The following is a 15364-nucleotide window of genomic DNA, read 5'->3' as shown; positions in this document are numbered from 1 at the left end:
TTAATGAAGAAGAGAGGCATGGGGAGACATTTTGTATTTCAGGTGTTTGGGGAGGTGGATGTAAAAATGCACTGAGTAGGGAGTAGCACTGAGTTCTAATAGTTTTGTAAAATTATAGTAATTTAAATTATATCTGATTCATTGGCTCATTTGAACCTCATAATAACCCTAATTTCCACATATTGTTATCCCCATTCTTAAAAAGAAGAAACTGAGACTCTAAAAAGTTAAGTGACTTACCCGGGGTCCTACAGCTAGTAGGTATTGGAGGCAGGATTTGAACCCAGATCTTCCAAGTATGGCACTCCATGCATGACACTGACCATGTTGTCTCTCAAAGAAATTTGAGGCACCAGATGTTTTGGTGCCTCATGTCCTGTGGATGGAAATGGAAGGTTAGAGGACATAGCAGATCATGGGATCTTAGATCTAGAGCTGCCATGGACCAAAGGGTCCATCTAGTCCAACCCCTTCATTTTACAAATGAGGAAACTGAGGCCTGGGGAGGTTGAGTGACTGGCCTGAATCACCTAGGTAGTGAGCATCAGAGCTAGAACTTAGACCCAGGTCCTTTGCAGAACCAGTTTTCTTTCCACTATACTTTGATGCTTGCCATGGAGAAATCTGCCTTTCCTGCCCTGAGACACACTTGTCAGGGAGTTCTAGATTGGGCCAGTTAGGTTGCTTTTCTACACTCTAACACTGTGGTTCTTTCCCTTGGCAGGGCTTGGTGGTGGCCATCCTTTATTGCTTCCTCAATGGGGAGGTAGGTATTCATAGAATACTTTAGAAAAGTCAAAGATTTTTAGTACAAGGAAGAAAAGGTACCTTAGAGGAATGTCTGGAATGGGTTTATGCCAGAGGGCAGGAGACCTTGGGACAAACCCAGAGGAAAAGGGACCTGGAGCCTGACCAGTTTCAGGGCAAATGCCAGCCTGGTTCTAGTCTTTCAGTAGCACATAGTTTATAGCTGCCTTGACTTCTTTTGGATGCCTCTGGTTATGTCCTTTGGCTCCTACCGAAGATGATATTTAAGAACCCAGGAAGAAAGGAAGCATGAGAAGAAAATATCAGATTCCCTTAAATTCCCAGAGGCATTAGAGGGGTTGGGTGTGTTGGGTAACCCCCTCCCTCTGTGCTGACTCCCCTATTCCAGGACATACCACATTCTTCAGAGTAGGTTCTGAAACTTCTCCTCCTCTCCCCATGTACTGATTGTAGAATCAGTAATCAACAGTTTCTCCCATCCGGTCACTGATCCCCTGGAATAGAGGGATGGTCAGGAGAGTATACCAATAAGTCACCAATTATTTGTTAATTTCTTGCTGTATCCCCCACTCTGTGTTGGGTGCTGCATGGGAGACAAAATAGTAGAGACAGAAAACAGTGTTATAAATTATGTTACACAGGTGTTTCTTTTATTGTATTTGGGGTTCATTTATATGATATTACTGTGAAATGATATTAGGGCAACTTTATCTGGGCTTTTGCCTGTGAAAGATGTGGTCCTTGCTTTCACTGAGCTGTTTAGTTGGACAGAGAGAAAGTGAAAAAATCAATATTTTCTATTTTCCTCTTCAAAGTGGTCAATTTTTTTTAAACATTTTTTTTTTTATTTTTGGAGTGGGGAAGGCAGGGCAATTGGGGTTAAGTGACTTGCCCAAGGCCACACAGCTAGTTAATGTGTCAAGTGTCTGAGGCCGCATTTGAACTCAGGGCCTCCTGACTCCAGGGCCGGTACTCTACTCACTGTACCACCTAGCTGCCCCCAAAGTGGTCAATTTTTAATGTTGCAGGGAGGGGTGCATTGGAGCCAGGGACTGGTGAGAGTTGATTGTTAAATTATTTTCAGTGTAAGCATTTACACCTAAAAATCAGCAAACACTGCAAATCAGTATTTAATTTTGGTGATCATCTAAACTAAAGAAAGTGATAGAGAAAATGTTAATAATGCCCATTAAACTTTAAAGTGTGTCATGTGTGCATTTTTTTTCTCCTAAAAAGCTGGTTGTTCAACATTTACCAGCATACCCTTCGGCTCAAGGAGGCTGAATTCTTATTCCAACAGTAAGTTGGAATGTTGTAAGATGGTTCAGGAACTTCTTTGGGATGACCTTCAGAGTTCATTTATAATCCACAAAAGATAGGATCTAATTACTTCATAGTCCTACTCTGTTTTTCGAACAAAACTGCATTCCTTAGCTCACTTTATTCATTAGGCTTTTGTTCTGAGCCTTTTCCAAAAAATTTTTGGAAATTTCCAAAAAGTCAAGTTTTCCTTAAAGGGGAAAGATATGTCACCACCATGGAGGACAGTCAAAAGAAAGTGTACTCCAAAGATGACTGGTTTGATGGGAGCAACATTTATTTGTAAGTGGGAGTTCTGGTGAGTTTATTTAGAGAAAAAAAAATCCATCTCTCATAAGATAACATAGCATTTCGTTCTAAGACAATATGGGGTTTAGTCTTAAATGGCTGACACAGACTAGACATGCCAAAGGAGTACAGAATAGAGAGAGATCACTGTGGGCTAGAACAGTTTGGGAAGGTTTCCTGGGGGAGGTAGAATTGGAGCTGGACCATGAAAGAATAGCAATCAATCAACAAACATGTATTAAGCACTGCTATTTGCTAAGCACTATTCTAAGTCTTGGGGCTGGGGTGAATAGCCAGGAAGGAATGGAAGAGGGCATCAGGCTTGTGGCAACAGTAGGAGTAAAGGGGGAGAGCTGAAAATGAGTATGAAATATATTTGTGGATCATGTTGGTTAGAAGATGCTCTTCTTGTCTCTGGGGGCAGGTGCAACTGGAGATCCAGAGAAAGTGGCGGCAGCGGCACTTGAATAATTGGTTTTGGACACGTCCATCGCTGAGTTCCTCCTTCAGCAGTGGAGCCAGTGGCCTCACCCACCTGACTAAAACCAGCTCATTGGAGCAGGGCAGAGGAACTGCCTGGAGAGCCAGTGTCATCTGAGGGACCGGGGGCTAGGAAGATGGGGATGGATTGGTGGGGGGAATGGAAGCATCAACAAGCATTAGATTGCTCTGGAAAGGTGCAAGGGTCAGTAGGCGTCAATAGAGATAGGTTTCTCTGAGAGGTCACCACACTCTAAGAAGCCATCAAGATGGCAGAATACCTTCCATAGTGACAGTGACAATTTCCATGTTCCCAGCCTGGGTACACTTCCTTTTGCTTTTTCCTTTCTTTAAGAGTGCCACTTCCTGATCTCACTTGATTACCTCTTTCCCTCAGTTCTTAGTTAGGTTTCTCTGAGATAGAAGAGGAATCTCCGAAGCAAAGAAATTAGAATTGTCTTGAGCATGTGCGGAGGAAGATGGCTGGGATGGAGGAGAGACTTGAAGACATGTCATAGGAAGAATGATGGAAGGATCTGGGTATTTTCGGGAAAATAATTGTTTTCAAATATTTGAAGGGCTGTCCCATGGAAGAGAGAGTATATCTGACCAATGTGTGTGGGTCCATAGGCAGAACTAAAACCAACTGGTGGAAGTTACAAATATACAAATTTTGGCTCATTGTAAGAGCTTTTTGGCACAGATAGCTGTCCAGTAACAGAATTGGCTGCCTAGTGACAGCTAGATGACCACTAGACAGAGATTACAGTAGTGAAAATTCATGTACTCAGAATCAAGTTGGACTGAATGACCTCTGAGACTCCTTCCCCTCTGGATTCTGTGATTTTGTCTGGAGGCAAGGGGAGAGTAAGTTCAGTGGGGATAGTTGGGACACTATCCCTTGGTCCCAGTTGGGATATTGTATATTTGGAAAGGAGAAACTGAAAACCAGCAGGCTGTTACAACGAGGGCTCTATTTAGTGCTCCACAACTGAAGGGGAAGAGAAGAAAAGGATGTGTTAATAAATCTTGAAAGTGGTAGTGATTCATTCTTCATAGGAAAAAAAGACATTTTAGGATACTTGGAGGAAGGAATTGGGAATTCCAGGTTTCTTCTTACTCTCTGAGGAATTTGAACACAATGGAAAGGCCAGTTCACTTTTACAGACCTCTTTATCTTTCTCCCCCTCTATACACATAGCAGAAGGGTTAGAAAAACCTTTTGAATCATGTGATTCTTCTCCCTATCCATTCTCAGCCCTTGCAAAATAGTGAAAAGAGGTGAACTTAGTCTTTAGCTCTCTTCTGTCTCCTCCCTCTCCTATACTTTTTTCAATGTCCCATGCTACCTTCCTGAGCCACCTACTGTTCTCATGGTCACCCCACCTCCACACTGTAATTTACATGTTTTGTATTCTGTACCTCACTCTCTCTGGGCTGTCCAAGGTGATGACTAATGTAGTAAATCTAATAAAAGACAGGTACTGAAGTGGAAAGAGAACTGGACTTTGATTCAAAGGACATAGGTTCAAATCCTTGCTCTGCTACTTATTATAAGTATGTATGACCTTAAAAAGGTCACTTAACTTCTCCGGTACTCAGTTTTCTCATATACAAAATGTGGAAATTGGACCAGAATGGTTTCTAAGCTTTTTTCCAGCTCTATATCCTATGATCCAAATATTATCCCACCTCCCTTTCTCTGCCGCATGCTTAAGGAAGAAGGTGAGAAGAGATTCCTCTCTCCTTCCTTTACCCCCAGGTTTATGTGTATGATTTTTGTGAGGCCAAGGGAGGAGAGAATGTATAGAAGGATGATGTGGGCAGTGGCTTGAATGTTATAGAAGACAAAGGCTGGAAAGAGGCCATCAGATTTGATGATTCAGAGATTATTAGTTATTACAAAGAGGTGTTTCACTGTATTTATACTCACATAAATATAAAAATGTATTCATTTTCATAGGAGGGAGACAACATACCTACCTTTCTTGTCTAAGCTTAGAGGAGTGGCTTTAATGGATGGGGATTTTAGGCTAGGTATAAAAGGAGAGTGGTTTTAAGACTGGTGAGAGAGATTTGGGAGCAAGAAGGGCTTATTATTTCTTAAAACATACAATATGAATGTAAATAGATGCAACCCATTGCCCAGAAGCTTAATTCTGGTCTTGCAGTTTGCAGGACTCAGTCCCAGGGGATGGAGGGGAGGATGCTTCCCACAAATCATTCTTTGGCTCATGCCCCCATCCAGTTTCCCCTGAGAATGTCAGAATTTGGTTCATTGTTTCCACCCTACCTAGGGTCATCCCAGAACATTAGAATATAGGCATGTCTTTGTCTTTACTGAAAAAGGTAGAAGTACCTCTCAGTTCTCATATAATGAAGCATCAATTACAGGACACTTTATTTCACCCAACACAGAAATGAGGGCAAGGAATAGGTTTGCTCCTCCATGTCATGGCTCTGTCTCTTGATGCTCCTTGACTTTGGGTCTTTTTTGGAGCAGGAACTCTTTATCCTCTTCTCCAGGAATACTGATTTAGGAACTCATTACTCTCCCAATGCCTCTTTCTGCTGCCATCTCTGAGGGCCATTTGGTTTCCATTCCAGGAGCCCCTTTGCAGCTGCCATTTGAATATGAGGTTCCTTGAGGGTTTGGGGGAATTGCTTGGCCACGTGGGCTCCCCATCTACCTACTCTGCATCTAAGTTCTCAAAATCAATATTTGTTCCCTAGAACTCTCATAATTGGAAGAAGACCTTAGAGATTATGTACTCTCCTAATACATAATTGTAGAATGTTCTCATAGGCATGATTAGAGATGGCAAGACTCAAAAAACAACAAAACTAAAATTTCAAGATAAAGGAAAAAGGGCAACATTACAGAGAGAAAGAGAGAGAGACAAACAGACCCAGGAAAAAATGCTTGATGCTGCTCAAGTCATTTTCTTCCTCCAGATTTGCAGCCCATAGGCATATTGGATGTGACCCCCAGAGATATAACCGCTTGCCCCAAATTGAAGCTCTAGGTTTGTACATGGACCAGCTTCAATCTTGGCAGGGACAGGGGTTCTTACACACATGTACTGGAAGGATCCAAGTTCACTTTGCGTTACTCCTCTTTTCTCTGTGTCTCTCAGCTATGGTACCTGTCCATTTCTCCAGATCTATTTCTATTGCCTTTTAGAGCCCATATCCAAGAGTATAGCTCTGACTCACATGAGTCATGGCTCAGTTCTCCTCAATGTAGTATAAATGGATCAATAAGTCCTGAGGGCCATGAGTACTCTTTACACCCCGTCGAGGAAATAGCATTCAAGTCCCAAATTTCATGTCAGTGTTTATGTGTTAGTGTGTTTCAGAGAGAGACATCTTCAACCAAGTCCTCATTCTTCATCGTGTCAACCTTGACCAAAGCATTCCTGGTCACGTTGTCTCCACAGGCATCTCATATTAGCCCAGAAGCTCTAATCTGTGTTTCTCTCCTTCCTTCTTAGAGACTATATTCTGATTGCACTGTAGCCCATAAAAGTGAAACAAGAACTCTCAGTTAATCTTCCTGTCACCCTGTCAAAGCCCTACTCAGCAAGTTTTTTATTAACAGGAGGGAAAAGTTCATCTCCCTACAAGGCCCAATGACATGAGAAGTAGAACCAGAATTTGAATACAGGTCCCTTTGACTCAGTCCAGTACTCTTTGCTTCAGTACATGTGAATTGTTAGACATTGTGGTCTTTTATAGGGTTCTACAACCTAAACAATACTGCTGACTAGTAACATTTTCTAAATTCTCTACTGAGAATAGCTCAGCTCTTCTGGTCTCTTCATGGGATATCTCTCAAGTTCAAGGTTAGGGATTGAAAGGAGGTGAGGAGAAGCGTAGAAGTGTACACTTTGGGAAAGTAGGACTGTTTGGGAAGGGCACTAATATGACTGGCAGGTTGGGGCCTGGATTCTAATTTTAGCCAACACGAATTTGCTGTGTGACTTTGGACAAATTGCTTCAACAATCTGGGTTTCAATTTCATTGGTCAAATTGGGAAAGTATCTTCTTTCCCTCCGAGAGGGGTTGTAAGGATCAGAGAGCATTTTATTTTAAAAAATAAAAGTACTATAACGAATATAAGGTGAGCTTCATTCTGTTATGGTTTGAGACAAGTAGAGTTCCCTGCTGAGACTTTAAACCTTTACTCTGCCTATTGCCACCATTACGTGGGAAGGGAAAGAAGGGAGTTAGTTGATGCCAATAGCCCAACGTCCTTCCTCAACTCGAGGTGGCCTTATTGGCATACACATTTAGAACACGTATAATCTGAATTACTTTATTGAACATTATTTAGTCACTGAAGGCTGACTCTTCATTTAAACAACAAACACCACTCCACAAAGAAACCCACTGAGGCTTAACATTGGAAAAGGTGCACACATTTGTCTTTTGCAATTAGGATATAGATAGAAAATGTCTGAGTACAAATAAGTATGCCTTGCATTTAGAACATAGATAGAAAATAACTGAGTACAATGAATAGTCTCTCTTGCTGGAGAGAGGCTAAATAAAGGGGGGTAAAAGTCCCTCTGCTGATGCAGCTGGGCTTCCCACAGTGTCCACAGAAGAGCAAGATTCAAAGTCTCCTTGAGGCCCGGGAGAAACAATGAGCTCCCAAGCCACTCAGCCTCAGTGCCAGGGGTAAGGCCAAGGTTAGCCTAAATGACTAGGGTTTTTTAGGTTTCTCTGGGGCCAGTCACAGATTTCATCACAGGGAAAGAGGCTTTTGATTTAGTGTCAACAGAGTTCTTGGAAATTCGGGGACAGTTTGGTTATTCCTAGCCTCTTCTTTCCATTCCATCCCACCCTGCACTGTCATCATTCCTCAATTAGAATTTTAGTATTTACTGTTACACCTTTCTGGATCATCTGTAAGAATTTAGTTCCACATCCCAGTTTCCTCCTGCAGCTTTACCCTAATGCTGTACTTTGTCATTCAGAATGTCACTAATCCCAAATCATTAGCTGACGGTTAGAAAAACTGCCCATTGGTCCCTAATCCTTGTAAAGCCCTACTCAATTTCTCAAAGGTCCTTATCTAGGAAGAATCTGACTTTGGGGGAATGGTATTTACAATTACAATCTGGTTGTAGCTAATTTCTGTTTGTCTCTCCCATAATGCTATAAGGTTATTGACAGTTACTATCCCTTGGTCCCTGGAGCCTTCCCCCAGAAAAATTCTCTTTTTCTATGCTCAGAGGCATGCTATCCTTTAAAATGCAGCAATATATTTATTTACAAGTACTTAAAATAGACCAGAGCATGGACACCTTTCCCAGACTGTTCCCCATTTCCCCAAGGGTCTTCCAAATAAATGTTAAAACAAAGTAATTACTGTCTTGGTAGGTAAAAAACTTAGCCCAGGATAGAGATGGCCACCACCTCCAAGAGATATATGTACAGAGTGGCCCTAACAAGGGTAGTGACTAGAATGGAGCATCCAGAGAACCCAGTAGGTAGAACACTGCTCAACTGTGTCAAGCTAGGTCACTGGGTAGGGGCTTGCAAAAGGAGAAAGATGTTTGAACAAAAGTCTGAGCAGAAGTGAAGAGGCTGAGATTAACCTGTACAGACCAGACAGGCAGGAGGGGAGGGAAGACCTGAGAGGTAGAGTTACAGAAATGTAAAGAATGTCAACAGATAGGAATGGAAATAATGGACTGAAGGAAACCCTCCACCCCAGACTGGCCCAGGAAAACCTAGAAGGGAGACAGTGCACAGCTAAAGAATGCAGATAAATTCCAGCTGGCAAAGAGGGTGATCTCTGCTTCCCTACCTAAAAGGAAACTCTCCTCCTCAGAAACACACATAGAGAAACTTAATGATGGATATTAATCATTATCCAAGGTCTAACACCTAAGCAATTGGCACAGTCCAGCGGGTCAAGGTATGCGTACTAATTAAGACTTCTTGCTTTTAAACAAGTTGTGTTCTGGGAATGGAAAACATTGAATTAATTTACTCTTCCACTTAAACTGTCAGTGGTGCTGCTTAAGCAAGCAAGCATGAATACAGCCACTCTCTCTCTCTCTCACACACACACACATACACACACACACACACCCATGAATGTGTCCCTGATGTTACAAGTCAGTAAAAGCCAACTCAGTGAGTAGAAACAACAATGAAACAAACACATTGTTGAGCTTGGACCAGAAAAGGGAAATCATCTGGCCAGTAGGTAGAGAGCAATAACCCTACACCTGAGCTCTTCTCTCCCAGAGGTATCTACATTGCCAGAGGCCCCACTGGGTCCTACTATGTAGTGACTGAAGGACCCCACCCCCAGATTCAGTGATCCAATTAAACCAGATCACATGAAGTTTTTATTGAGCTTTTAATTCGTTCAAGCGATTCTAAAGACATCTTGAGACTCAGATCAGCCACACACCTCAGAAGACTGTCAGATGGGTAACCCTCCCTATAGAGATCCCATGGTTTTTCTACTATTGGGGCAGATGAACAATAAAGATTTTAAAATTCTTCAATAAAAAAATCTAATAAATTTCTAAGAAATCTTATGAAATGTATAAAGGAATGAAATTTCCTCAAGCTCTTTCTCCTTTCAACAATAAAATGGTTGCTTAACCTTAGCAAATTTACTCCAGTTTGAATGGAAATGGTGATTCTCAGGAAAGTACTTATCTTTTTAAAGAGTGGAGTTTTATCTTATAAATGGGAATGGGTCAGGAGAGTGGGCAAGAATACTGAAAATTTAAGCAAAGAACTTTTACTTCCATTTTTCTGAATATTTCAGGACAAAACTTGATTTTAGGTCTGAATTATGGGGAGGAAAAAAGGGAGAGGGATAGGAAAGGAGATGGAGAAGGATAAGAGGGGAGGAGATAGAACAGGGGGAAGGAGAAGATAGGGTATAGTTGCAACCAAACCAGATTAAGCAGCAGCAGTCCTTAGAAACTCCTCCGGTCTATGTTGTCCTCTTTTAATAGGACAAAGCCAACTGGAGAAAGCTTTTTGAGGTCAGGGATGAATCCTTGAAAGGCTGAGCTGAGGGGGGAGGAATTCTTCAAGAATAATCTAAGCTTAAGTTATTTTTTTAGCAACTCAGTGGATATGTTAATACACTGTTAATACAGAAAAATTTAAGTGTGAATTTCCCATTAGGAACCCCACATGGATTCAACACTATTTAAATGCTGTTGAGGATAGGCAGAGAAAGTTACCTTAAAATTCTTTAATTAAAAAAAAATACATTTGATAAAGGAATCAGTTTCCTTGGGTTCCCCACCTCTTGCATCTAGATGGACTCTCCCTCCTTTGTAATCTGCTATTGAGCTGTCACCCAGGGTTTCCGTGACTGCATACCCCACAGGTCATGGCCAACATACCACCTTTCAAAGGGCATTTTCTACCCTAGAAACAAAGCTTTGGAATACTGTCAACAGCTCCTTATTTGACCACTTGAAGATCCTTCTCTTAAAGTGTTCCCACAGCCCCAGTCTATTTGACTTAAATGTCACTTCTCCTCTGCAAAATTACTGGCATCTGAGCCTTTTCTCCAACCTTTTTTCTTAAGACCTCTGGATGGATGAATGAGAACAAGATGTTTTGTTTTTTAAAATAATAAAAAAAACTCCATAAAGAAATGGTACATGACTTTAAAGAAATCAGTGACTTTACAGAGTCTGTTTCTCTCAGGCCTCAAGTAGAAGCTCATTTTCAGGAAGGACCGAGATCTCTCTTTCTAAAAATCCTTTGGTCCATTCCACTTGTGTGTGATGCTGTTGATGTGAAGGCCACTGATTCCATTTAGGAAGAAGAGGAAGGAAGAGGTGAATTCACACCAGAACATCAATGTGAAACCTGTGAAGGTGACCTGGTCCTTGAAGAGGATCACAAAACCGAAGAGCCCCATAGAAGACAAGCTAAAAGAGATTAGGATGAGGATAGAGCCCATGGCCCATTTCCGCCGGGAGTGGGCATCTTCACACACCTGGGATACCATCAGGAGCTCTAGGCCAAAGATAGCCACCACCACAGCCAGAGCCTCCATACTTCGGGCCAGGACCATACCCACTGCCAGTCCATCCACGGGGGCAAGGCGCAAGTCTGTGAAGCAATTCAGCTCGCTATTATTGGTGAAGGTGCAGAAGTGCCACAGGCCAAATAGCTGATTCTTCACCAGGAGCCAGTGGCCATCGCATATAGAGATGGAAGACAGGACCACAGCAAAGGCAGCACACAGAATGATCAGGGTTCGGATGCATGATTCAAAGAAGGACTTGGTTGGCCTCTTCTGAGCCAGTAGCTTCTGAGCCTGGAAGATACCAAACCACATGAAATTAGAGGTTCTATAGTCTAGCATCAATGTCCATCTTGAGCCAGAGTTAATGTAGACACAGCGCCCTGAAACCTTAAAGCACTCTGCTAGCTATTACTGTTGTTGTTGCTATTAAGTCCATATATAAAGACTTCTATCTACTCAAGCTACTGTCTCCCAAACGTGCCCTGTGCTTTCCTGGCTCCAGATCTTTGCTCCTGTCATCCCTTCTCCCTAGAACGCCCTTTTTGCCTCTCTAGGACATATTCTTATCTAATGAGGTCTAATGGAAAGAGAGCTGGATGGAGAATCAGACCCTAGTCTATTACCAGAACTGCTACTACTATGTTTGGTCACCTTGGACAAGTCACTCATAGGACAGTAGGATTCATAGTACAGTATTGGAAAAGATTGTGACGATCACCTAGCCCAATCTCCTTATTTTGCAGCTGAGAAAAACTTAAGCCTAGAGAGAATGTGCCCAAAATCACACAGGTGGTCAGAAGTAGAGGTAGGCGGTGTTTGGACTTGGATCTTCTGACTTCATATCTGTACAAGGCTACCTCTTCTGGACCTGAGTTTCAACTGTAAAATGGTTCAAGAGTGATCTGAGCGGAAAGTTTAAAAAAAACCCAACCCAGCATTGTTGGCTTCCTGATAAAACCTGATAAGAGGGAACTGGCAGCAAGGATGACTACCTGGAAAAAATGGTGCTGACAGTAAACCTGGTAGGATGGCTGTGGAGATTAGGCTTCCCAGTATACAAGAATCACTCCTACCTTCCCTTTCCACTTATTCACTCTCAGAGTTTCATTTAAATAAATGCTTTTGCTTTCAAAGCACAAGGACGCCTATGATTGCACTTTAAACTCATTCTAATTTTGTGAAGTAGGCTGGGTAGGTATCATCATAGCCAGCATCATCTGGAGAAACTGAGTCACAGAGGGACTGTCCCATGCCTGAAACCCAATTGCTATGGAGGTAGCTATGAATTGATATACCCCTCTGTCTCTGGTCAGGAAGAGCACAAGGTGGAAGTCACTGCTCAACTGCCAACTACATCAGCTATGTAACCTTGGGCAATTCACTTAAGTTGTGTTAAGTTCCCTAATAGGTAGAATGGGGATAGTATCTGTACTATTTCATGAGTATGACCAGGTTTTGAAAAACTATAAATGCATTTTTGACAACCCCCAAAAAAGCACTGAACATGAAGTTATTATCATGATGAGATGAAGCTGATGATCTCTTTCAGCTCTAAATCCTAAGATTCTTCCATTAGATTGTAAGCTCCATGAAGGCAGGGATAGTCTTTTGCCTCTATTTGTATATCCAGCACTTAGCACAGTGCCTGTCATACAGTGGGTGCTTAACCAATGCTGATTGATGTGATTGATCCCCAACTCCATTGCAGCCATGGACTGAGAAACCTTTCACCCTTAAAGACAGCTCCATCAGCAAAACAGGTACACACTGCTCCACCTGACCTAGGTAGAGAAAGGACTTTAGTCTTCAGGGCTACCCAGTATCAGAAAGAGATATTCAGTGGTGGAAGTGTTTTGTTTGTTTTTAAAGAATCATGGAATTCTCAAGTTAGCAGGGAAATCAAAACGTTAATGATCTATCTTATCCCCTTGCCTCTAAGCTAGGCTGCATTCGAACCCCTTCACCTACATCCACGCGAAAAGGATCCTCAAATTTCTAATTTTTCTCTCTCTCTTTGAAATTTTCCCAAGGTCCCTTATGACTCTAATATTCTGTGGTTCTACTATAACAGCTAAAATGAGGAAATGGGAATTACTTTTACCTTTCCATGTTAGTTTCTTTGAGCTCTCGACCCTAGTAATGGTAACTTGGTGGAATTGCTAGAACTTGCCGAGATCTGATTTTCTTTTAAAGAGGTAACAGTTACATGGCAGCAAGGAAGGAAGTTGGCTAGAAAAGCAAATCTGTGTATTGCCTTCTAAACATAATGGCAGAGCAAATCTCCTGATCTTTGAGAAACACATTTTTTGGAACTGCAATTAAGGCTGCAAGAGAGAAGGAAAACTGCTCACAGAGCATGATCATTTCCCCACTGCCCCAACGCAGCTATCCCAATCCCCATTGCCGGCACTAGATCTTGTGTTTTCTGATGTTATCCTTTTTCTACAGTAGTTATTCCATAATCTCTTACAACTCCCCCCAAAAAAATCCTTAAGGGGTTTGATTTGACAGACCTATTAGATTAGAAATTGTTTTACAAATCAGGTAGATTATTCACATCTCCCAAAGATTCGAATACTTTACCATTTTCAAAACACTTGCATTATCTTGTTTGCTCCATAGAAATATTATGAAATAGGCAGGACAGCTAATAATTGTTCTCATTTTATACATGAAGGAACTAAGGTTCTGGGAGTTTGAAAAGCTGAGGGTCATTCAGCTAGTTAAATAGTGAACTAGAATCCAGGTTTTTTTCCTTCTCAATTAGAGAAGGTAGCATCTGGCTTTGCCACTTTGGAGAGGTAGATAAGGGTGGGACTGAGGAGGTGGGGATACCTGGATATAACAACAGGGAAGGGAAGCTTACTGTCTCCAAGCTCAGGGCTCTTGCCAGCAATTCCTGATACATTCTTATTTTACCAATGGATCGTTCTGCATCCGAGCCTCGGATACTTTTAACAAATTGGTTGAATGAACCAATTGACCAAAGTGGGAGAGGCAACTATGTTTGACTGTGGGAAGGCAAAGTAGGAGGGGTTAAGAAAAGCATGATTAAAAAAATAAAAACAAAACACCCAACTTTGGATTAGGAGCCCCCAGCAGTTAGATAATATTCTGAAATGTAGAGAAAGAAACTCGGAAAAGATCTGGGGAGAGGGCAAGCAAACAGCAGTAGAGTTTGTTAGGTTTTTTTTTTTTTTTAAGTCATTTGGAAAAAACTTTTCAGGGAATCCTACCACAGCTGTCTCACTGTAGGGAAGCGTCAAGTCAGCCTCGGAGTATACGTACGAAATTCGACGCAGGTTTTCCAACTTGATCTCCCTTTGGTTCTACTCTAACCCATCCCATTTTACGCTTCCTTTTTCTGGGGAAATCCTCTCAATGGATAGGGCTACCCCTAGAACCGGGAGCCAGAGTTCCGATGGAATCTGCGGAGAGGGCAGGCAGAGAACAGAAGAGACAAGTGTCCATCTCCCAAACCTGCAGCTCCGAGTTTTCTTTCGCACCTCTCCAGCCCCAATGCTGCGCCAGGAACAGAAATTAACTCAGAATGGGAACCAAAGACTGACACTCGGGCGTAGATACCACAAGCCGGGGCAGTCCCGGGCTGTCTCCTGCTGAAGCCTGCAGAGAAAGTCACCCCTAGGCCAACTTGGGGACCGGGACAAGCCAAATTCATCTCCAACAGGGTGGCGGCAGGGAAGGAGAGGACGCCTCTCTGCCCAGCCTCCGGGATCCCGGAGAGTACAGGAGACGCAAGCTGGAGCTCGGGTGGGCACGGAGACCCCCCCAGCTTCTCAGTAGATGACATCCATGGCCCTGGCCAAAGTTTCTCGCGGCATCTCCCTCCTCAGGGTTCCCTCCCGTATACCTGAATCGCGATGGCCGTCATGCCGCCTGCAAGAGAGCGAACCCAGCTGATGGACGAAACAGGCTCGAGCCCTCAGCACTGGCCAAAGTGCCTGCAGCAGCTGGCTGGCTAGTTGCAACCGCACGTCGGGTGAGAAGGGGGCGGAGCCAAGACTCGGGAGCCAAGGGCAAGGGGGAGGGGAGGGTGGTTAAAAACAGAGCAATTAACCCAGGCTGGTTGCACCGCCCCGCCCCAGGCTACCCTAGGCTGCTCGCCTTACGCTGAGTCAGCTTGTGCGGTCCAGAGGAGTCCCAAGAGATGTTGGGGGAGGGCGCACTAAAAGACGATGGGTTTTGGGGAAGTGCATCCACAAGCTAAGAATGGGGGAGCTGGAACTGCGAGGGGGACCGCCAGGGAGCCGGGGGAGAAGGCTCCGGGGAGAGTGAGGCTGGGTTCTCGCACCTGAGGTTCTGGTATCACGTACTTGCTAATGTGTCACCTTGAACTAGGTCTCGGGTTTCACTTGTGGCCTGGTCTCCCTGACAGGATTGTAAATTCCTCGAGGGCAGGCAGGCGGGTAGCGGAAAAAGCTACAGAGACCAAAAACTCGACAGTGACCTTGGGCAAGT

At 43.1% G+C, this 15364-nt stretch overlaps 2 protein-coding genes across 2 annotated transcripts in view; one reads left to right on the top strand and one right to left on the bottom strand.

Moving 5' to 3' along the window:
• SCTR (secretin receptor) overlaps positions 1–6953 on the top strand; it is an 86153-nt gene extending 79200 nt beyond the window's left edge. The window contains exons 12-13 of the mRNA XM_036746288.1: positions 725–766; positions 2801–6953. Of these exons, the coding sequence (XP_036602183.1) occupies positions 725–766; positions 2801–2974 (216 nt within the window). The 3' untranslated portion in view covers positions 2975–6953. The remainder of the gene's footprint in view (positions 1–724; positions 767–2800) is intronic.
• Positions 6954–9551: 2598 nt separating this feature from the next.
• On the bottom strand, positions 9552–14777 carry TMEM37 (transmembrane protein 37). The gene is made up of 2 exons (XM_036742972.1): positions 14757–14777; positions 9552–11176 (listed from the first exon to the last, which is right to left on the bottom strand). The coding sequence occupies exons 1-2, from the start codon at positions 14775–14777 to the stop codon at positions 10604–10606; spliced, it is 594 nt and encodes a 197-aa protein (XP_036598867.1). The 3' UTR covers positions 9552–10603.
• Between the last annotated feature and the right edge of the window lie 587 nt (positions 14778–15364).

Source organism: Trichosurus vulpecula, chromosome 2 (assembly GCF_011100635.1).
Source record: "Trichosurus vulpecula isolate mTriVul1 chromosome 2, mTriVul1.pri, whole genome shotgun sequence".
NCBI classification, from domain to species: domain Eukaryota; kingdom Metazoa; phylum Chordata; class Mammalia; order Diprotodontia; family Phalangeridae; genus Trichosurus; species Trichosurus vulpecula.
The sequence above is the reverse complement of the archived record's forward strand: the minus strand, read 5'-3'. Positions and strand labels throughout refer to the sequence as shown.

Excerpts from the sequence above, each read along its gene's own strand:
- TMEM37 (XM_036742972.1), bottom strand. The coding sequence starts at position 14,777 with ATGACGGCCATCGCGATTCAG. Across the intron at positions 11,177-14,756 it reads TGACGGCCATCGCGATTCAG|GCTCAGAAGCTACTGGCTCA; the intron begins GTATACGGGAGG and ends GGTATCTTCCAG.